This window comes from Miniopterus natalensis, chromosome 1 (genome assembly GCF_054644295.1).
Source record: "Miniopterus natalensis isolate mMinNat1 chromosome 1, mMinNat1.hap1, whole genome shotgun sequence".
Lineage (NCBI taxonomy): Eukaryota > Metazoa > Chordata > Mammalia > Chiroptera > Miniopteridae > Miniopterus > Miniopterus natalensis.
This window is the reverse complement of record NC_142081.1, coordinates 91,492,059-91,516,662: the sequence shown is the minus strand read 5'-3', so window position 1 is coordinate 91,516,662 and position 24,604 is coordinate 91,492,059. Positions and strand designations below refer to the sequence as shown.

Below are 24,604 nucleotides of genomic sequence, written 5' to 3'. Positions count from 1 at the left end.
TTTCTTGGTGTGTAATTGGGCAAGTCACTTTGAAGTACAGCACCCCATCTTCTACCCTTACAACTGCTACTTTAAGATAAACAAGGGCAACAAAACTTATTATGTAGAAGCAATGACCTCTTCTCCTTTCCTGGTGCTGAGTAAAGGATTGCAGCGCACAAAATTCCAGAGGACAGATAACTGTAGAAAGTTAATTAACGCTTATCTAGCTTCTGTATACTGCTTCGCTAGTTCTACCACCTGCGTCCCCTTGACCAAACTGCTCCCCCTTAACCAAACAGAATGTAGTTTGTTTGTTTTTCCTGCCTTTATATTCTCCCTGCAAAGACTGTTTGGGGCTGCGAGTCTATTTAGGGCATGAGCCTGCTCGTAGCCACTGCCGGAGGCTAAATAAATCTCCAAACACTAAATTTGGTCTCTGTGTGAATTAGTCTCGAATAACCTGAGTATAACAACTTCCTCTTGAGCCCTTATTTACCCATTTGTAAAAAAGGACAACACAGCCTACCTCACAGGGTTGTTGTGGGGGTGATGCCTGACACACACCAGTTAAAGTTTGCTCTCTGCTCCCCCCACAGGACAGGGGCCCAGATCCCAGGCAGTGCCTGGAGTTTGAAGTGAGGCAAACAGAATTTCCAGAAAGTCTTAATGTGTCATAGGACCTGGCTGTCTTGGTTTGATATAGTGTACAGTGTATATGACTCCCATACTTTGTAGAGTCATCCCTCAGGAATGCCTGCGGCTACAGCCCTAGTGTTTGGGGTTGGGCCCTAAACCTCAGCCCTGGGGGAGCCTGCCCTTCCCCTAGTCCTCCTTATACCCGCTCTTATTATAGGCCCGTCTCCTTAACCGCCTAACCTCCTTCATTAGAGACAGAATTAACTCTGTAAAACTAATGATCCTCAGAACTGAGTATAATTCTCTACCCTTCCAAGGAGAATCAAGGATTTAATTCTCATCACATTTTACAAACAGGAGTGGGGAATGAAGTACAGCACTCCCATCTTAGCACTCCCATTTTCTACCCTTACAATAGCTACTTTGAAGATAAGCAAGAGCAACAAATTTTGGTAGAAACAATGACCTCTTCCCCTCCCCTGGCTCTTTGTAAACTTTGTAAAAGATTTCTGCCAGTAAAAATTCCAGGGAATAGTTAACCAAGAAAGTTAATTAACACTTATCTTAGCTTTTGTATATTGCTTCACTAGTCCCCCCCACCCACTCCCCCCTTAACCAAACAATGTTTTTTGCCTTTATATTCTCCCTGCAAAGACTGTTCGTTCGGGCTGCAAGTTTTATTTTGGGCAGGAGCCCGCTTGCAGTCGCCGGCTAATAAAGTCCCTGGCTAAAAAATCTCCAAACGGTCAATTTGGTCCTCTGTGTGAATTAGTCTCACAAAGGTGTGCATGTGTATGCATGTGTTTGCACATGTACACATTTTTCTTCAATTATTTTAATACTAAATTACTGAAATACTAGTCAGGTTTTCTCTACCACATGGAGGTATGACAACATTTCTATGGTGCTGTCCCACTTTCTGCAGGGATCTGAGAACACTTTCTACGCAGGCAGCAAATTCCATAGGCGACACTTAGCTCTTGCTAGGGTACCCAACAATAAGTTTGTGCAGAGGCTTTGATAGTGGGAAGGGCACGTAATAGGAATAGGACCACAGTTGTTTAATGATTATTCACCTTACTAACTATAGTTAAACGGTTTTCTTACGTACCCTGGGAAACTGGAGGATGTGTTGCAAGGAGAAAAACAGGGCTGTCAAAAGATAAGAGATGCCTGGGAGCCCAGATGGGTCCACTACTCAGAAAAGAAAATGCATTTCTAGCACAAACCAAGGACAGGACATGCTTGACTTGGATGCTGTGCCTGGACCCTGACTCCCTCTGGGAGTTTACCTCAAGAATGCTGACCATTCTCTAGTCCCAGGAATGGGCTGAGCCGGGTTTTAACATCATAGAAAATTAACTACCTTGTTGTCAGACTTCAAGATCCTGGAAGAAGACACACAGACCACAGACCCTGCAGCTCTTATCCTGCTCCCTTCCCGCGGGGATGTAGCCCTTCTTCCTTATCCTTATATAATCAGCTGTTTAGTAGGAGATGTTAGAGCAGAATTTATGGGAAGACTTGCTGCTCTCTCCATACTGCTGGCATTACTGGAATAAACACTCATACAGGATGCAACCTTGTCTCTGCTTAACTTGGCTCAAGTAGTGACAGGTGGCCCGGACCCACTTTGTGTCCGGTTTCAGCTTTGGGTCTCCCAATTATGGGAATCACCTCCAAGGTCACCTAAACACCCTTCATTACCCACCTCTAACAGATAAAAGATATCCATGCCTCAAGAAATACCAGTGCTTCTTATATGAGTACTACTAAAAAGATTAAGAATTATTAAAAAATGAGAGGATTGGAACATAGAATCATCAAAGTTTTAACTGAAAGTTTTAACAAGAAAGCTTTAAAACAAACAAAAATAAAATCACAATATACACAAATAAGTAAGAATATTGTAAAACTGTAGGCTATTCTTATACCTCTCCATCGAGGATAAATCTAAGGGAAGAATCAGACCATTTCCACAAACCCCAACTGGTTCCAGTTAGAATAGCAGAAAACGAAAGTTCACTAAGACTATTAAAAAACATGTAAGGACAACGTCTGTACCAGAGTCTACTGCAGAATACTTTAGGCACTCCCTGTTTTTAAACAAATGAATACCTGCATACTCTTCTATTTGCTCAGGGCAACTGAACCTGCTGAATCTTATCTGAAATCTGGTACCAACCTTCCTGTATTATTTTGTAATGTCGCCCCTGAGGGCCTTTGAAAAATGAAGCCTACATAGTATCTGAGAGGCTTTTCACAGGTGACTCTATGACAGACTTCCTTTTGGAGTGTCTCCTGAGTGCCCAAACCAACTGCCTATCCCCACACATAGACAATCTTCTATCATTTGCAGGAGGTTATCTTCCATAAGCTGCAATGTATAAGGCAATCTTTAACATAAAATAAATCTTCTCTTAAAGTATGTCAATTTATATATTAAACAAATACACCTGTGCGGGTTCAACAGTGGAGGCTTATGGAGAAAGTAAAAGACATTATTTTCCCATCAACTCCAAGTTTTTACACTTACTTTTGGTACAGGGCTGCCCTGAAATTCTCTTCCATTCCACTTCCTTCATGGAAGCAGCCACTGGGGCTAGTACAAAACTTGGGGGTCAGAGGCAGGAAACCGAAGAAGGGGGAACCCAATAAAGTGGCCGAATGAGGTTGGACAGATAATGAAGGAAAGATCAAACCCCCAATTTTTATATTAAACAATCCAAGGTAATATTTATACACTCAGCCAAGCAGGATGTAATAGCTCTGACTTTCCCCTCTGGGCCCTAGAGAATTAAGAGGGTAAGACAAGAACCTTTTAAACTAGGAGAACTTTTTCTGCTGACAATTTTGGGTTTTTCCTCTTACATTATTATGCACACCATCACCATAACATTAAAAGCTGGTATTCCTGGCAGTGTGTTTTCAGTAGTAAGCATCTATACAGAGATAATGAAATGGGACTCCCACATTATGGGTGGACCTTCACTCTATCAACCTATTTGCTCAAGTATGTATTAATTCCGTTACAGGACTATAGGTTAAATAAAGAATGAGCTCTCATCACTTTCTGTAGATAAAAGGATTTAAGCTAGAGGAGAAAAGGCAATAGTATTCATTCTAATGAACATGTGTAAGTTACAGCACTGGGAAATAAATGGAGAATAATGATAGGAAAATGCTAGACATTTAATTTATCTAGTATTCTTTTACTTTTTGCAGTGGATTTAGGAAACGAAAGTGTGTAAGCCGAAGCAGTTAAAGTTTTAAGTCCTAGGGAATTCTGACATGTGACTATTTTAGTCCCATAAAAATGTAAATTTCTTGCTTTGGAAAGAGACAAGACAATGGGAGAAAGAAAAGAGACACTCATAATCTAAGAATAAACTTTAAAATGGTGATTCATTTATTCATTTACCCTTCATGATTTCATTCATGCTATAAAACTGGCACAAATAAACACTGAATGAGCCATTTTAGAATAAATTTCAGATAGAAAGTTTTGGAGGAAAGGGAACTATACTGTGTATCATTTGGTAAATCTCATTTCTCTAAAACTTTTGACTTTTATGCTTTTATTGGCTTTCTCTTGCCAGTTTCTAGTCTCCATGGTTGAGTCATTATGTCTGTTAAAAGAGAAAGCCAAAATTCATTAAAAAATGTAAAAGACTAGATTAATTTTGAAATAAAAGACACTCCAGGAAACAGTAGTTTCCTGCCATCCTTGATCATCCTAGGTGACCCTGACCATAATGACCTAGATCTAGGTGAACAACCATTACTAGCTGGATCTCCTGGGAATCTGGAGATCCTGGTTCATCACCACTAGAATCTTACCTGAAGGTGTAGGGTGGGGTGGGATGGGGTGCACCTCCTGCTATGCAGAAGCACAGCAGTCTGACTATCATTCCTGAGAACATCTGCTTGCAAAGCTGGTGTCTGAGAACATGGATTTGCAGAGGGTTCCCATCATCCCCTAACTGATAAGAGTGGCTCACTGTGCCTAAACTATATAGTTTATGCTAAATACCTGCTTTCTTCCTGGGAGTCTAGAATTTTGGTATGTACCAGGCAATGGCTGCCTACCTAACCAGTCCTCAATAAAAACTCTGGGCACTAGGTCTCTAAGGAGCCTCCCTGGCTAGCAATATGTCACAGGTCATTACTGAGAGAACCTGGTGCATCCTGTGTGACTCTACCTGGAGAGGACTGTTGGAAGCCTATATCTGGCTTCCTCTGGACCTCACCCATGCTCCTTTCCCTTGTACTGTTTTTGCTTCTCATGCTTTCTTTATAGTTAAGTCACATCCACAAATATATTATGAGTGCCATGATTCTCCTACCAGATCACCAAAACTGTGGGTGGTCTTGAGGTCTTCCAACATAGCTGGATTAGAGGGCAGAGGGATGATGTGGAGAAGGTAGGTACTTCCTTAGTTCCTAAGGGCTTTTAGTCTCTAGTTCCAATGACTCATAAGGTTTCTGAGATATCCTTACACAATTAATTATTCCTTTTCCCTTAAGCTAGCTAGAGCAGGACTAAAACATTAACCACGAGAAGAAAGGTAATAAAAGAAGTGGTATATCTTACCCTGGTATCACCAAAAAAGACAAATAAAATTACCCAATTCTAAATCTGTTTTTAAAATGAATTTGAAACCACTAAGGCCATTAATCAGCTCTGAAATTCAAAGTGCTTTAAATCATTTTGTTTTATATAACAGTATAAGTAATATGTCAACTCATTTATGATACTGGCTTTAATAATTTTTAAACCTAAATACTTTTGGTTACTATTAACATGTCAGTCAAAATCTCTGAAGTTCTCAGCATTCCTACAAAATTGAGAACATTAACGGTCATATTTTGTTTTGTTGGGAAAAGAGACAATAAATTGATATGGATCATAAATCTCACTTTCCTGGGAAAACAACAGCTGTCTCCTTTAATCTCATCTATGATGGATTGTTAGGAGAATTTTTACTTAGCTAATGCAAAATAGATTCAGAGACATAGAGGCATGGAACAGACTGATGAATTTCAGGGGGAAGGGAGTGGTGGGTAGGTGGGAAGAGATTAACCAAAGAATTTATATGCATATATACATAACCCATGGCCACAAAGTGTGGTGAAGGCCTGGGGCGGGGGATGGGTTCAGAGTAGAAGGGATCAATGGGGAAAAAAGGAGATATCTGTAATATTTTCAACAATAAAGATAAATTTTAAAAAACAAAGATCATCATACACCATGACCAAGTGGGATTTATTCCAGGGATGCAAAGTTGGTATAATATTTGCAAAGGAATAAATGTGATACATCACATAAACAAAATGAAGGATAAAAATCACATGGTCATATCAATAGATGTGGAAAAGCATTCGATAAATTCCAGTACCCTTATATGATAAAAACTCTCAGCAAAGTGGGGATAGAAGGATCATATATCAACATAATAAAGGCCACATATGAAAACCCACAGCCAACATCACACTCAATGGGCAAAAACTAAAAGTGTTTCCCTTAAGATCAGGAACAAGACAGGGATTTCCACTTTCACCGCTATTATTCAACATAGTACTGGAAGTCCTTGCCACAGCAATCAGACAAGAGGAAGAAATAAAAGGCATCCAAATTGGAAAGGAGGAAATAAAACGGTCATTATTTACAAATGTCATGATACTGTACATAAAGGCTCCACTGAAAAACTAATAGATCTAATAAGTGAATTCAGGAAAGTAGCAGGATACAATATTAATATCCAGAAACCAGTGGCATGTTTATATACCAACAATAAACTCTAAGAGAAAGAAAACAATCCCACTTACTATTGCAACAACAACAAAAAATAATAAGGTACCTACTAATAAATTTAACCAAGGAGGTAAAAGATCTGTACTCGAAAAACCACAGAACATTGAAGAAAGAAATAGAGAAAGATACAAACATGTGGAAGCACATAGTGTTCATGGATTGGAAGAATTAACATTATTAAAATGTTCATACTACCAAAGCAATCTATAGATTCAACTCAATTCCTATTAAAATACCAATGGCATGTATCATAAATCTAGAACAAATATTCCAAAAATTTGTATGGAACCAACACAGACCCTGAAGAGCCTCAGCAATCTTGAGCAAGAAGAACAAAGTTGGAGGTATCACAATACCTGGTATCAAACTATACTATAAAGCCCCTGTTATCTAAACTGCCTGGTACTGGCACAATAACAGGCACACAGGTCAATACAACAGAACAGACAGCCCAGAAATCAACCCACGTCTTTTATGCTCAATTAATATATGACAAAGGAGGCAAGAGCATACAATAGAGCAAAAACAGTGTTTTCAATAAACGGTGTTGGGAAAATCGAACAGGTATGTGAAAAAAATGAAACTAGGCGACCACTGACACTATACATAAGAATAAACTCCAAACGGATAGAAGACTTAAATTTAAGTCGCAAAACCATAAAAATCCTAGAAGAAAACAGGCAGTAATATATCAGACATTTTGCATAACAGTATTTTTTCCCATATTATCTCCTAGGACAAGGGAAATGAGAAAAAATAAACAATTGGGACTACACCAAACTAAAAAGTTTCTGCACAGCCAAAGATACCATCAACAAAATGAAAAGGGAGCCCATTGTATGGAAGAAAATATTCACCATGATACATCTGATAAGGAGTTATTTTCCAAAACACATAAAGAACTTATACAACTCAACACTAGGAAGACAAAAAATCCAATTAAAAACCTGGCAAAGGCACTGGCTGGTTTGGCTCAATGGTTAGAGTGTCAGCCAGCACACTGAAGGGCCTCAGGTTCGATTCCTGGCCAAGGGCACGTACCTTGGTTGCAGGTTTGATCCCCAGACCCAGTCAGGGTGGGTATGAGAGGCAACTGATTGATGTATCTCTCTCACATCAATGTTTCCCTTTTTCCCCTCTCTCTTTCTCTCTCTCTCCTCCGTCTCTTCCACTCTCTCTAAAAAATATCCTCGGGTGTGAATTAACAGCAACAACAAAACAACTGGGCAAAAGACCTGAATAGACATTCCTCTAAAGAAGACATACAAATGGCCAGAAAAATGCTCATCATCACTAATCATCAGAGAGATGCAAATTAAAATTACAATGAGGCATCACACGGTACCTGCCAGAATGGCTACCATCAATAAATCAAAAAACAAGAAGTGCTAGCAAGGATGTAGAGAAAAGGGAATTCTAGTGCACCATTGGTGGGAATACAAACTGGTGCAGCCACTGTGGAAAACAGTGTGGAGTTTCCTCAAAAAATTAAAAATGGAGCTGCCTTTTGACCCAGCGATTCCACTTCTGGGAATATATGCTAAGAATCTCAAAATACCAATCAGAAAGAATATATGCACCTGTATGTTCATAGCAGCATTATTTACAATAGCCAAGATCTGGAAACAGCTCAAGTGCTCATCAATAGAGGAGTGGATAAAAAAGATGTGGTACATTTATACAATGTAATACTACATGGCTATAAAAAAGAAGAACTCCTGCCGGGCCAGTGTGGCCCGGTGGTCGAGAGTCAACCCATGAACCAGGAGACTGTAGTTCGATTTCCTGTCAGGGCACATGCCCGGGTTGCAGGCTTTATCCCCAGTAGGGGGGGTGCAGGAGGCACATGAGCAATGATTCTCTCTCATCATTGATGTTTCTACTTCTCTCTCCTTCTCCCTCTCTCTAAAATCAATAAAACATATATTTTTTTAAAAAGACCTGGAGATTGTTTTGCTAAGCAAAATAAGCCACTCAGAGAAAGACAAATACCATATGATCTCACTTATATGTGGAATCTAATGAACAAAATAAGTGACAAACAAAACAGAACCAGAGGCATGGATACATGGAACAGACTGACAGATCTCAGAGGGAAGGGTGGTAGGGGAGACTGGAATAGATTAGCCAAAGAACAGATATGCATGTGTGCATAACAGACACATGGTACAGACAACAATGTGGTGTAGGCTGGGGGGGTCTGAGTAAAAGGGGGTAAATGGGGGACATCTGTAATAGTGTCAATCACTGTTGTTTTTTAAAACAGGAGGAGTTCTCAGGACAAATTTCCCAAATAGTCAATTCTCTAGTAATCAATTCACCAAAGAATTAACTCAATAAAGTTATCAAATTTACCTATTTTAAAACATTTCTTTTAATTATTTATAAAGCATTGTTCATGAGATGAATTTGTTTTCCGCAAATTGACCTGTTTGATGAAAGGAAGCCAAAAGAGAAGGAATAGCCAATGGCAGCAAGTACCATGAGCAGTCAAGAGCTAAAGGAGGCAAAAGGTCTTCAGGCAACGTTAGCACATAGCATCCACAGAATGGTGGCTGTGAAAGAAGGACTCCTGTGGAGTACTGAATGGAAAGAGAAAAAGTAGAGATGGTATAGAAACTTTTACTAAACAGAGTAGAGAGGAGCACCTCGGGAAAAGGGTATTGGTTATTGTTCCTTTTCTTGTGTTTAACCTGTGAGACTCAAATAGGTTTACATGTTGAATGGCATTTAAAAAGAAATTGAAGCAATGAACAGAGGGTCAGAGGAATTGATACCCTAATAGGAAAAAAAGGGGTGAAATGAGATCTACAGCAGAGGCGAAGGGGGAAGATATATACTTCCCTAACCCCTTCTGGAGCAATCCTTCTGTTAGGTGAGACAACTGCTGAATTTCCTTTTACCATGATGATCAAGGCACGTGTCACCAATTTACAGGCTCTAATACAATTCAATGTAAATCTAATTAGAAAAATTTCAGAATGACACTGGTCTGTATCCTGAATTCACTGGAAGCAAGAACCAAACCCGGAGGTATGCCAATCTTATAAATGGTTTTCACAGCACTATCATTAAGTGCAAAAAATGTTTTTAATTCTCATTTTTCATCATCCCAAACCCTCATCCCCACTGTCACTTTCTTTCCCTTGCGATATCCTACCCATCTTCCAATGGCTTCCCACTTTACCAGGCCAAGAAAAAAAAATGTTTTGTTTTGTTTTGTTTTTACCCAATACATTCAAAACTTCACAAGTATTTAAAGCCTACAAGGATTTATTCATACTCTTAGAAACATTGATTTTTTAAAATAAATGCACCTAATTGTCTCAAATCAAGTCAGTGGTCTGCTTAATTAAAGATCGCCAATATTATATCAGCATTAGACCATGTCAAAATTGTTACCTAATCATTATTGAGGAGTTATCAATTCCTATAATGAACTTAGTGTCTTAAATATGTTAAATTATTTTCTAGTTAATTGAGAATCTGCTCTAAATTAGAGCTTAGCAATTTGCCAAGAATCAGGGATAGAATCACATAGGACTCTGGCATTGTAATATAACATCCTGGTCACAACATCATCATTTAACACCTTTCTCCTGCTACTCTTTTCTATAGGAATCCAAATGAGGTTTATGTTCACTGTATGGTATAAGTTTTCTCTCTCCTTTGTAGCCAAGGGCCAGGAAACTGTGAGATAAGCTGTACTGGAAACAGAAAAAACAAACAAACAGGAGAAATTCCACACACACCTGGGATAATACATATTTTGCTTTCTTTTACATAGTGTCTAAAAAAACAAATACTTCTGATCTTTAGAGAATTTATGCAAAGATCAATTCTTAAAGGAAAATTTTTGACTCTCAGGATAGGAACTACTGATACAGAATGTATGTAGCTGATTGGCAAAGTTGCTTCAAATAGAAAATTCTAAAAACATAACTTAATACAAAAGAAAGAAACCCAAAGAGAACTACCATCAAACAATAGATTTGGGGGTCATTATAAGGGATTCTATTTTTACCTTGAGAAGCATATCTAGTGGAAAATCAAAACTTTGGCTAGTTACCAACATGGGCCTTCCTTTTTTAAAAAAGAAAAAGAAACACAGATTAGCAACCTACCGTCTGTCTGAGATTTACTGAGAAATATTGTGCTGGCTCGAGGATGGTCTGAAGGATTGAATTCCATGTTCAAATCTTTAAAGAAAGAAAAAGAAATACATGAATATCCATCAAGATTAACTTTCAGTTTTTACAACCTTAAATTGCTAATACGTGCAAGGATTCTGCAAAAATCCTACAGTTATTATGTTTATAGATCCTTCTAGGTTCAATTGAGAATACTGTTATTTAGAAATCTGAGAAAGTCATACATCAAAATTAGACACTTGGCTGGAGATCTATTAGCCTAAAACTTCATTTTCTTTTTAAAAGTATGCTCTGCACTTGGGATACTACAAAATAGCAGGACAGAGTTATAACATGCAATTAAACAGTTACATGCTACAACTAACTCATCTAACTCTACAGTTAAGTAAGTGGTATTTCCTTGCTAAAGGTGATAAAAAAAAAATATCCCACCTTTAAGACACATTAGCACCCACACACTCTGCTTCATTAAGATTGTTAATTTCTGAACAAAGTAAAACACCCTTTAGAGCAAAGGCTGCAAATTGACCATTTGTAGGCATAACCTGTGATATGGACATCTTTTGTTTGATCCATATATATATATATTTTTAAATTTGAGGCAACATATATAATTTTCACACTTTCAAACATATACTATAAAGAAAAAAAAAATCAGTATTTCCAGCTTCTCTTGAGAAATCAGATCATTTGGCAGTGCCCCCCACACCCCGTCACAAAGGTCGCAATCTGCTGGAACACAGCTGCTGCCAGCCCCTTCAGGTGGACCCTAATGTTCCATTCCCCAGTGGTTGCTCCTCTAGCTTCCCTGACACTCTTCGGGTGCTGCTCCTCACTTTCGGACATTCCTACCCCTATGGGCATTTGGTTTTATAATCGTTGCCTTAGAACAATTTCCAAGGGCCTCTATAGCTTGTCAGAAAGTTATATAACAACTTAGAATTCCATAACAGAAAAATTTTTCCAGTTAAAAAAAATGATTCCATAAGGAAAGACTGAATAGGCAAAGCAACGAGAATAAAGGTAGAGGAGGAAAGAGAGACCAAAATTATTAAAAAGTCAGAATAATCTTAAAATCAGCTTCCAGTATTAGAATGAAAACTATTCTGAGTTCCATCATTTCAACAAATTTGTAGAGAAGCACCTAAGGAAAGATAAAACAAAGATGGTCATATATACACTGGAGGCAACAGGTAAACACTTATTCAGGGACTTATCCTCAACAAGCCTTTTCAGTGAGGCAATTTATCCCACATCAGCCAATGGCTTACTGTACTATAGCTCCTGACCTCTTACTGGGTGCTTGATTAAAGAAACAGCTATTGAATCTTAAATGGTAATTCAATTACCTGGTGCTTTTTTTCTGTGACAACTACTAAAACTATATATACTATAGTCTCACAGCTGAAGACAAGAGGTTTTTTGTATGTTTTTTTAAATCCTCACCTGGGGATATTTTTTTCATTGCTTTTCAGAGAGTGGGAGGGAGGAGAGAGAGAGAGGGAGAGAGGGAAGGAGAAAGAGAGACACCGATTGGTTGCCTCCCACACACACCCTGACTGTGTGGCAGGGATCGAGCCTGCAACCAAGGTACATACCCTTGACCAGAATCAAACCGACCCTTCAGTCCAAGCGCCGACTCTCTAACCAGTGAGCCAAACCACCTAGGACAAAAGCATTGAGGTTTTGATAGAAGGAGAAAGATAAGCAAAGGACAATTTTTCAAACTTGCCTCAATTTGAACTAGATAAGGTCAGGCCACAAATTTCCTGGTGAAAATGAGCCTTTATGAGGTGGTTTCCTACTCAACTAGGATTTTGTTATAAAAGAGTTAAATAACAAATGTGCTACTAAGTTATGTTTTTGGAGAATTTTGGCACATGAAAATTGAAAGTATTTATGTAATTCCAACCATGATGAAAGTGGTTAACTTTCAAAAGCCTTAACCCATCATTCCCATAGAAAAGTATCAATGAAACCATTGTGCATACAGTGCTTCCTGTGGGGTGCGGGGAGCTCGTTGCAGCAGCAATGCCAAGAACTCAGTCCACTTGCCTCAGACAGTGTCGGCACCCCAAATTCTTACTTTGCTCCCTTCATACCCAATTCAGACTCATCTACCAAACCAGTTGCTTTTTTTCTCCAGAGCCAACAGCAGAACCAAAATAACATAAAACTGCCATTTCTTTGGGAATTGAGACCTGCTGCTTTTAAATTCAAGAACGTCCTGAGGACAATCCCTGACTCCATAAAGATTAGGATTTGGTGCTATAATGTTCTCAAGACCTAGAAATTGCTAAGAATGGAGGGCTGTGCAGACTCTGAGGGCTTCCAATAAAAAAGGCATTTGTTATATTAAATAACAGTACACCTAACTATTACACCGTTAAAAAATTGTGTGAAAAAGTATTTTATTCATATGGAAAAAGAGCAGAATGACATAATTCTGGGGAAAAAATATGCACAGGCATAGAAAACATATTAAAAGAATATAAACTAATACTTGGTTACCTATGAATAATGCAACTACACTTATTTATTTTTGCTCTTCTGTGTTTTGTAAGTTTTCTGCATTGAGCATAGTTTTATTTCTTTTTAAATTTTTGTAATTTAAAACTTATTTTTAAAAACAACTTGTGAAAAATGATTTGAGCTCTTATTTTCCTCTAAGTGGCTGGACTATTATTTCTCCAGCACATGCTGGTGCTCCTAGGAGACGTCCCAGAACTCCCTTGGCTGTGGCTATTGGACCCCTCCCAGAAGTCAGGAAGATGCACATGTAGCCACAAAGATGAATCTCCCCACCAAAACTGTCTACCTGCTGAAGGAACTTACAATGAAAAGTGATTGGCACCCCTGAGTGGAGGAGCCCTCATCCTGTCAGCAGCTACCATATTTCTACTGTACACACTTCCTGGTCTAAACAGGGCCATGGGGGAAAGGGTAAGATGACTGTTTTTCTATGCAGAACCCAAGCAGCAGGAATCAATCATGTTTCACACTTTCCCTATCAAGTGTAACACCAGGAAGATATCTGCATTTTCCTTTATGGTCAAGTAGTAACTCTTGGTCTGATCCTACGCTCACTGTGCTGCAGGTGGTTTTCTGCATGGCTGACAGGCCAGGTATCATCTCTGCATAGGTCAGTGACATAAAGCAAGTCATGAAGAGTTCAGAGGAGCCTTGAAGATCAGGGTTTGACATGATGCTCACAGATGAAGTGAATGTGGCTGAGAGAGGTATCTAGCTGGGTGATAACAGAACTCTGGTGTCCAGCTAGAATTCCATAGTCTAGCTGAGCTCAGTGAAGTTTCTGACTGGCAAGAATTAAAAGGAAAAAATTCATGGAATATTATGTTTGCGGACGAAAAGGGGCCACATAAACTTAACAAGCTCAGAGGAGGCCTGCATGGCGGCCTTACACACTCAGAGACCTAAAATGAGCACAAAGAATGGACTGAATTAAAACTTTTTAACTAATTACAATTTATGGTGGGAAGTGATGTCCTAGACCAGCATCTTCCCCGACAAAGGTCAATCTTTACCTTAACTGAGCCTATCTATTGTCTTTTTGCTTCTATCATAACATATCTTTGAAATGTCAAAACAATTTTCCTTTTTCTGCACCCCTCAAAGCACAGGCACTGCTCTGTGAAGACCACAAATCCCCTCATTGTTACTGAGTTAACTAGTGACTATTAACTATCCTATTCTCACCTCGTAAAAGAAGTGTGTGTCTATCTTTTCACTTTTTATCCAATCGCAGAGGTTTTCCTGCTTTATTTTTTCCCACCCTCCTCATCTATCACCAATGAATTTCATGTAATCTACTTCCCTTTCTTTTGATTGTAATATATAAAATATAATGCAAAACTGCCATTCTCCAGAGCATTATCTCAATCCACTGAGATTTTGCTTCCCAACAACTGTCAACAGTTTGGGTCAAATGAACTCACAAAAATTCTTCACAGGTCTGAACGTTTCTTACACTAACAAGCTTAAAATTTCTACCTATTTTAAAGTCAAAATTTTGCTAGGATTCTGAGATGGCAGCAGATTCAGTGAGAGCTACACTGACACACTCCCAGGAACAACTGGAATTACATCTAAAATATAGAAAAACCATCCTGAATAATCAACCGAAGACAAGCTGGAGAGCACCCTTGTAATGAAGGACCTAAAGTAGAGACTGCATAGAGACTGCTAGGAAGTATGGAGGGGCGGCGAGAGGGCTGGCAGGGCTCCTGCGGGCAGCAACTGAAGGTCTGGAGGGATAGCTCAGCTGTGAGGGTTCCCACTGAGAACTCTGGGGTCTAAACCCCAAGCCGGGCTTCCCAGCCCAGAGCACCAGAACTGAGAAAGGCGCCCACATAACTTCTGGCTGTGAAAAGCAGTGGGGTTTCTGTCTGCCAGGGAAAGACAGCCGGAAATTCAGGCACCCTCTTAAAGGGCCAACACACAAAGTTTCATGTGCAGCCATTCACCTTGGGCTCCAGCAGAGGGAGAGCAGAGTGGATTAGAGCTGTGTGAGGAGAATTCAGGGATGCTAGCTTGGGGAAAAGAGCTCAGAGGACAGCTATCTGGATTCCTGGGCTGAGTCATTCTCCCACATGGCAGAGGACATCTTTCTCAGGCAGACATTTACCACCCAAGAAGCTTTTGCCTGGGAGGTGGGGGAAGCAATTGCCCCACCCTGTTGGAAAACCTCTTGACCCACCACCCTATGGAGTTTCTTTAACCTAAGACTCATTAAGAGACTGATAATAATCAGCCACCCCACCCAGTAGAGTTCCTACAGCCTGAGGCCCATTAAGAAACTGAATAACAATCAGCCTCTAGGTGCTTTGAGTCTTTGACTGATTTGTTTCTGGATCCAGGGCTTGGAAAAGCAGACCTTGGTGCTGTGGAGTGTGGAAAACTTCAAACAGGGTACTAAAGGCCAGTTACAAACAGCTCCTGACATTGGCCTGCACCACAGACCAACCAATAGACTGGGAGCCCTAGCAGATCTACCTAATACACAGAAACAAATCCAAACAAGCAGCCAGAATGGGGAGACAAAAAACAAGCCCCAAATGAAAGAGCAAAAGAATTCTCCAAAAGAAGAGCTAAATGAAATGGAGATAAACAACCTATCAGATGTAGAGTTCAGAATACTGATCACAAGGATGCTCAACAGCATGAAAAAACATATGGAAAATACAAAGGAAATTAAGAATGACATAGTAGAAATTAAAAAAACATTGGAAGGAATAAACAGCAGATTACGGGAAGCTGAGGATCAAATAAGAAGACAGTGTAGAAAACAATCACTCAATCAGAGAACCAAAAAGAAAAAACTGAAAAACAGGACAACAGTCTAAAGGAGCCATGGGACAACATGAAACGTAACAATATTCACATTGTAGGGATTCCAGAAGATGTAGAAAGTAAGCAAGAGTTAGACAAGAATAGCAAGAGTTATTTTAAGAAATAAGAGCAGAATAATAGCAGAAGACTTCCCTAACCTGGTCAAAGAAAAAGTCACACGAGCTCAGGAGGCACAAAGAGTCCAAGCAAGAAGAACCCAAAGAAACCCACCCCCAGACACATCATAATTTAAATGCCAAAAATTCAAGGAAAAAGAGAGAATATTAAAGGTAGCAAGAGAAAAGCAAGCTGTCACCTACAAAAGGGCTCCCATAAGGCTGTCAGTTGATTTCTCATTAGAAACTCTACAAGCCAGAAGGGAATGGCATGAAGTATTCAAGGTAACGCAAAACAAGGATCTGAAACCAAGACTACTCTATCCAGCAAGACTATCATTCAAAATAGATGGTGAAATAAAGAGCTTACCAGACAAAAAAAGGCTAAAGGAGTTTATCACCACCAAACCAGCATTGCAGGAAATGTTAAAGGGACTGCTGTAATAAGAAGTTGAAATAGAAAGAAAAACATAGGCATAAAGAAATAATATAGTAATAGATAAGTACCTATCAATAACAACCTTAAATATAAATGGATTAAATGTTCCAATCAAAGGACATGGGGTAGCAGAATGGATAAGAAAACAAGACCCAAATATATACTGTCTACAAGAGACCCACCTCAGAACATAAGACTAATACAGGCTGAAAAACAAAACAAAACAAAACAAAAACCTTCAGGGGGACTTCAAAGCAATATAGTCATAGTAGAGGACTTTAACATCCCACTGACTTTACTGGATAGATCTTCCAGACAAAAAATCAACAAGGAAACAGTGATTCTAAATGACACACTAGACCAGGTAGATTTAACTGATATTTACAGAACATTTCACCCCAAAGCTACAGAATAGGCATTCTCCTCAAGTGCACATGGGACATTCTCAAAGACAGACCACATGTCAGGACACAAAACAAGTCTCTACAAGTTCAAGAAAACTGAAATCATATCAAGCATCTTCTCGGACATTATACCATGGAATACTATGCAGCTGTAAAAATGAAGGATCCCTTACCGTGTAAGACAGCCTGGTCAGACCTGGTCGGACCTTAGTATTATGCTAAGCGAAATAAGCCAGTAAGAGACAGACAAGTATCATGTGATCTTACTATATGTGGAATCTAATGAACAAAATAAACCAATGAACAAAACAGATCCAGAGACATAGAAGCATGGAACAGACTGATGAATCTCAGAGGGAAGGAAGGGGTAGGTGGGTGGGGAGACACTCTAACAAACTGAGCTACTGGGCCAGGGCTAATCTCTTTCATTTTAAAGATTTGGTGGTAGCTTTTCCAGGATATTGCTTCATCCTAACATTGCTCAACTATGAGCATTTTGCTGATTACTATTACATCCAGTAGAGGTCAGGCAAGGAAGCACATGTAAAAGGTGATGAACAGTCAATATGGCACACATGGGGTTGTGGGTAGGGGATAGACAGTAAGAAGCAACAAGATCAGTGGTAGTTCTGGCTCACCTCCATATTAGATTTAATGAAAGTACAGGTACAAGTTGATACATCCAAGAGTATTTTATTATATCCGTAGGATTGGAGATAAACTCTCACTGGCTTTTGTGTTTAGTCCTCACTCTTCTGCATAGATGGCTGGCCTTGTTTCCCACTTCTCTTTGCTTTTTGCTCCACTATACTATATTCCTTTATTATTCCATGGGCTTGAATAGACATTCCCTCTGGCAGGAACAACTCTCTCTAGGTTGACCGAACTGGTCACTCCTGCTTCCACCTCAAGCCCAGGCTGAGGCTTATAGTCCCTGGAACAACTCCTGACTTACCTAAGTCATTCACTTGCCCTTCTCCATTCCAACCAGTCTTAGTACATGCCTGTGATGTATATATAACCATTGGTTTGAATGTGTGTGTCCCCAAATGTGTCCTGACTGCATAAATGTCAGTCAATGCATTCAAATGTGTTCTATATGCCAGCAATATACTGAACCAACACATGGATAGTTCAGGAAGGAAAACCAAAGGGCAAAAAAAAGCAGAAAAGGTAAATTCAGGCCAGACTCTGGGAGGCCTTGAGTGCCAAAACAAGAGGCTGTATTTTTTCTGTAACTAAAGAGGTACAAACCACTGATGATATTTTGACAATTGAAATTTTCATAGGAGAGGAGCACATAATAGAAAAGAGATTTTCTTACAAGACCCTATGAAACTGGAGGCCCTGTTGCAAGAAGAAAAAGCAGGGCTGTAAAGATATGGTGACTTCGAAGATCAGATGGGTCCATTAGTCAGAAAAGAAGACACATTTTGAGTATAGATCAAGGACAGGACCTATCTGAAGGGAGAGAGTATTCTGGGGCTAATCTTTGCAAGGATAACGATAGAAAGCAGACTTTGGGAACTCACTAGTTTTAGATCTTTTTTCCCCACCCTCTAACCATTTATAAGGGCTGACCTGAGATGAAATGTCAGAGTGATCTTTTCAGGGTGTTACACCTGCCGCTCTCTTAGGTTGCTGGCTATCTGATTAATAAACCCACCACAAAGATTCAACTCATCTCTACTTATTTGACTCTGGTAGCAGTGGGCAGCAGGACCCATTTAGTGTCTGGTTTTGATTTGCCTGCTGGTGTTTACCTTTAGAAAGACATCCACTGGAAAAAATTCGAAGGTGATATAACAAGTTTAAATTCAAAATAAAAGGAGAACAGAAAAATTATACATCAGATCAATTGATTGGACAATACTTGGTTTACCCTGGCATCAGATTATTAAGCATATACTGCAGTGTTTAAGATCCAGCAGAGAGCAGATAAAAAATGTAGAATTAAAAGCTAAAAGACTGAATTCTGGTTTCTGCTTGGTTGGCCACTTGAGAAAATCATGTTACTTCTCTCAGTCTCAATAAAATAAGAGTGCTGGTGACACTCTGATGGCTTCATGGGGTCCTATGAAGATCAACGACAACCCAGGTTAAAATCAGTGGGATTCGTGGCCCCCACATAAAGGTCAAGTTGGTCCTCATCTGTGGGAATCAGTACCACCTTAGGGCAGGGACCATGTGTACAAAGTTCAAATGCTCAATAATAATTGACAAACAAGCTGAATAATGGGAATAACATAAAAGAATGGTCAACTGAAGTATGTCTTCTCAAAAACTTAAGGAAAGGAAAAAGAAAAACTGGCAAGGATCAACCATTAACTCAAACACAGACTAATTCAAAAAGAAAGACTCTCCTAGCAACCAGCCTCTCCTGAGAGCACAAATTAGCACTATTGATGAATTAGGAAAGATACCCCCCCTAGATCATTGATATTTTAACACCAGGTAACTAACTAGGTCTTTTAAATACAGGCAATTTTGATCAGATCTACAATTATACACAACTAAAAAGTGTGACACACTGAAAACCAGTAAAGAGACATTTGAGTCCCCTATCATTACTTAGTTCAATAGTCAACACGTTTTTATTGTGAATCAACACATGCAGGCATCCTGTGCAGGAAATACAATAGTGTATTAGTCTGTGACCATCCATTGTTTCAAGTCTGGGGTGGAGTGTGAAGCAGACAAGTCAGCCAGCACAGACAAATGTTTTACTAGGGCTAAGTGCTATGTGAGAACCTAGGAGAGGGCTAAGACTTGCTAGAAGAACAAGTTAGTTCGCCAAGCTAAAGGGGAGGCAAGGAAGGATATTTAAGGCAAAAGAATCATTATGTCAAAGACACAAAGTTGAGAAAGAGAGAGAACAAATGAACCAGGCCTTTAAGACACACTGTAGAATATGTAAGAGTATAAGACAGGAAGTGGTGAGAAAGGGTTCAGGGAAGCGCTGGGATTTTATTCAAGGGCACCAGGGGGTTATTGAAGGAGTGGAGTGACATGATCAAATACACTTAATAAAAAGCATCATGGCTGCATGTGGGGGAAAAATGAACCAAAAGAGGACAAGACTGGAGGACAGGTTATCAGGGAGGAAACTGTGGCCATAATCCAGGTGGGAGGGAAGGTAGCTGAAAGAAGATGATGGATTTGAAGATATTATACTAAGTGATGAGATTATACTAGGCAAAGCACAAGTGCAAGAGGCAGACAAGGATGACATCTGGTGGTTGGCAATGGGGTTATGCACAGAGATTAGGCACAGAGGAGGGAGGGAGCAGGGATGACCCATAGAGGTGGATATGCTGCTGGGTTTAACCTACCTCCTGTTAATCCAGTTAAACCCCATACATTTACAGCTGTGCCAATGCCTTAAATTGCTCTTCTTTCTTATTTCCTCATCCCTTTCCCTCTAGTCCAAAAAGGATGGCCTGTTACCACCCAGCACACTGGAGGAGTCCAGCCAGGGCAGCAATTCCTGCACCTTCTCTAACCACTAATTACTCTGGAACTTCAATGACAGTGTGTCATTCATGACCTTCCATGATCTATTTTCTTTGTTGATGATCAGGGAGGAGGCGGTCCATAGCATGAATTTATATCCCAAATCAGGCTTACAAGTGCTTATTTTCAAGCAAATAATAGAAAATTTTCAGCCCTGAGAGTTTTCTTTATCATTTGCTTATATCCATAAATTCCTGAAGGAGCTTTTGATATTTTTGCCTTTTCTTCTCTCTCCAAGTTAAGGATGTGCTGCCAAATTTAATCATTTTAACTATTTAAATTAATCTTTTAAAGAATTCTGCTTGACATGTACTTCCTGAGGTCTTGGTACATGATGTCACTTGTTTCAAATTGTAATCTCATAGCTCCATGGAGTCTTTTTCCTTTCTAAACTCGGTGCTGTCAGGCTTTGATTATACATTACTCTCCACTAGCTTATGCCTCTTTAGAATCCTATCACTGAAAAGTCACTGGTTCTTCCTTCTGTAAGATTCAATGCTACAAAACCCTAGCTTGAATTCCTCTAGTGAAGGAAGTCACTTAGAAGCCATGAAGACCAGGAGCCTCCATCTGCGAAAAGACGCACAAACCTTTGCTTTCAACGTGCGGAAATCCCAGCTTACTAACAGAATTGCTTTCTTTTGTATCAATTTCCCCAAACATCTCTACTTAAGTAATAATGTAGCTGATATACAAAAGAACACTGAGGAATGCCTTCCCCACACAAAGCAGCAGGAAAAGGCAAGGGGGGAGTGCCTGGGCAGAGCCCCTCCTCACAGGAACACACAACACTGCAATCTCACAAAGGGCCTAGCCAGCTGGTCCCTGACTTGCAGGGTGCTGGTGTGGGGAAATGGCTGGTGCTTCCAATCCCAGTGGCGGGTGGCTTTTCAACCCATCACCAACCCCATTATTCTGAAAGGGACCCCTCTTCCACCAGTACAGAGCAGCTGCAACTGACATGTGTTCCTTGTGCAGCATCTGGTAAAGGCTATGGTAAGTTAACTGCTTCCTGTTAGGTTCAGAATGAGCCTTATCCTGGTTCTGGGCTTCAGAGTCTCCTGGTTTTCAAGGATTCTTGGAAAGTCCTTTCCTGAAGATCCTCTCAGGTGACAATGGCTAAGCAACAGTAAAGGGCCGAGGGCAGGATGAGAAGAAACTAAAAGGAGGAGATCTTAAGGAGTGAAAATGTGGGAGAAAAGTAGTGAACAAAACTATCCAGTAACAAGACGGGGATCCTATGTTGCTGGTAAACCAGCTCTAGTGCCACTCCAAAAGAGGCATGCAAAAGAGCTCCACTTAACGTGACTGCTGGGAAAAAGCACTGTTTCTTTGGATCTAAACATGCCATGTTATTATTTTAGTGAAAAAAATGTTTTATTACTTTATAATAATCATATTCAATCATAAAAATTCCTATTCAATGTACTTATGGAAGCTTATGGCTGGGAAGACTTGATTTTCTAGAGTTTGGGAAAAACTCCAGTATGTAGTTCCTTGGGGTATGGTCACTATTCAAGCAAATACCTTGAGTTTGGGGAACACTGTGAAGCAACTTACATCTATGTAAGGTGAAGGGTGAGGGAACTGGGCTATAATGTGGATAAAAACATAAAAGCACCAAGAAAATCCAGTTCACAAAAACATTTACTTATGCATTTTAGAAGCAAGCTAGATTGAATAACATCGGGCACAAGTGAAGTTACTAACACTCAGCCCAGTAACAAATCGGACACTATTTCCACTTTCAAACACAAAAAAATCACTGAAAGCACACACTTGCCACAAAGAATATGCAACATAGGAAAGGGCAACAGGAGATCTTTGGATCAAATTCTTATCAGGTGGTCCTAAGTATCCCCCCAGAGGGTCTCCAAGATACTGTGGAATCACCCTAAAGAAAGTGCTTCTTCACTGTCAACCATCACTCAAACCTCAAGTACAGGATGTGAAATGTCTTTCCTCCTGTTTCTATAACCAGGAGACCAGCAGCCAGGCCCCTGGATGGGCCTGGGAACTGTCCAGGTCCTAAGTCAGGGTTACAGACTGGTTCAGTCCATAATCAGCACCATCCAACCATCCCACTGCATCTCACTTCTCACATCCCTTCCTTTGCTTACCATAACTGGATGTCAGAGCCCAACCTCCACTTACAAGTTCTTCTGATTATAAATACTGTATCTTGTTCATCTTAACAAAGAGGTTTTTCTAGCACATATGCTCAATAAACAATTAAATAACAAATAAGACAAGTGAACCTGATCTGGTGAAATGAGGAAGTAACTGAATTTAAGGAGTATTATGATACTGTACCATGTCATATTACTGCGATTCCATATTCATGACACTTTAAAAAACTTTATGTAATAAAGCAGAAAAACAACAAATATGTTTCAAAAACATTTCATACAAATTATTTCCTCTGAGCTTCTGCTAAAGGTATTCTCCTTTCTCTTCTATTTGCACAAATCATGTTTATAACAACAGCTTGATACTTATTGATCCACGCATTTCATCTATATGAGGTCCAATTCCCCACAATAACCTTGAAAGTTGTTTTAATTATCCTCACTGTAACTATGTTTTTAAAAAATGAGAATTAGAGAAGTTAACAAACATCCCCAAGCTCACACAGCTACAAATGGTGGGCAGACAAACGCATTCTCCCACTGCACAATGCAGCCTCACCCAAGAAACACCTCTGGCATGAGAAGATTCTATATTAATGTCACCTACTGCTCCACAAGCAGGCAACAGTGCACCTAAAGCTATGGGGGCACAAGTCTTTATATAGCTTTTGTGTCTTCATTTCCAGGCTGTCAGTTGTTTTAAGCTGTCCCAATATATGGTCCTCAACCTGTAATCCCTTTTATTTTTCCTTCCTTTCTTTTAATCCTTTAGGAACTGGGAGATGAGTTAACTAACTTCACTTATTAAATCTGGTGAGACATTCCCCTCTCCCCCTCACAGTATGAAGGTGCTCACCCAGTATATGTCTGATTAATAATGGGGATACTGAGATCTGCCAACCCCTCAGCCTCCAGGCAAGTTATGATAGGAGCAGGCCCTTAAGGACTAAGCTGGGGTGGGAGATAGAATGCACAGCACCATCCTCCCAGACCCTCTATCAGACTGGGAGTAATTCCAACAAAACACTGAATCTTCAACCATATTACTTTCTAAAAACCCTAGAAACCGTGGCCCTGCCATGTTGAAGCCATGTTGCAGTGCCTGGGAGGTTCTGTGACCTCTGCTCACAGCGCTGCCCCAGGAGCCTCCTCCTAGCTCTGCTGCTCACAGTGAGCCTGCATCTCTCTGCATTCAGATGAGGAATCTCATCTGAGCAAATTTCATCTAATTTTTACCCTCTGCTAAACAAAAACTTTAACAATTAGAATAAAAGGTCTTCTTTAATAAAATGTGATGGATCAAACAGAATTTGTTCTCTTCCATTGTGGCTCAGCCTCAACGTCATGAGATAACTGACTAAAATAAGTTACTGCTTCTGTTTGACTTCCCTGGCTCCTGCCCCCAACCCCCGCCCACATGGGTCATCACTCTCACCTCTCCATTTCCTGTTTTTAATCACTGAAAACTGAGAGAGGAAGCTATTTCATTAGTTTAGAACTGGACGCAAAGGGGGGACCGTGAGGGGTTCACCCAGGAAGGAGCAGAGGGCAGTGGTTCTTCTCAGCCCAGAGTGCTGATTCCCTGAAGGTGGAAACCCCTTGTGAACAAGGTCACAGCTGGGCTGGGAAGCACTCGGCTAGAACTTCAGAGCACAGATTTTAGGACTAGTTCTGGTCCTTCTAGACAGTGAAGGCTACACACAGGGAAGATGAGTAAGGTGACAACACTTTGCTTTGTTGTCTGCCTTCACCCCTCCCAACTAGAATATAACTTTGAGGGAAGGGCCTTTCTGTCATGTTCACTGTGCAATCCCATGGTCCAGAGCACCTAACAAATATCTGCTGAATGAGGGAGGAATTAATGAGTAATATACCTAATTAAAATTCCTCTTCAATAATTAATAACATCCACAATCAACAACCTTTTATAAACACTGTATAAGCTGTAACAAATAAATTCAGGAAAGAAAATTACAACAAACTGTGACAGCAAAAGAAACCTGAGATTCTCAACCTTAAAAGAGAGAGGAAGGGCCATTTCACCACACTAACCAGTCATTAAGTATGCAG

At 39.9% G+C, this 24,604-nt stretch overlaps 1 protein-coding gene across 6 annotated transcripts in view; it reads right to left on the bottom strand.

Annotated features, from left to right (window-relative positions):
* The window catches only part of CCNY (cyclin Y), a 201,451-nt gene that overhangs the window by 60,950 nt on the left and 115,897 nt on the right, over positions 1–24,604 (bottom strand). For 5 of the 6 annotated variants that reach the window (XM_016197145.2, XM_016197146.2, XM_087823960.1 and 2 more), the window contains one exon: positions 10,558–10,632. In XM_016197145.2, the coding sequence (XP_016052631.1) occupies positions 10,558–10,632 (75 nt within the window). Of the gene's footprint in view, positions 1–10,557; positions 10,633–24,604 lie in introns of those variants that run through there. The other variant, XM_087823984.1, reaches the window with a different exon arrangement.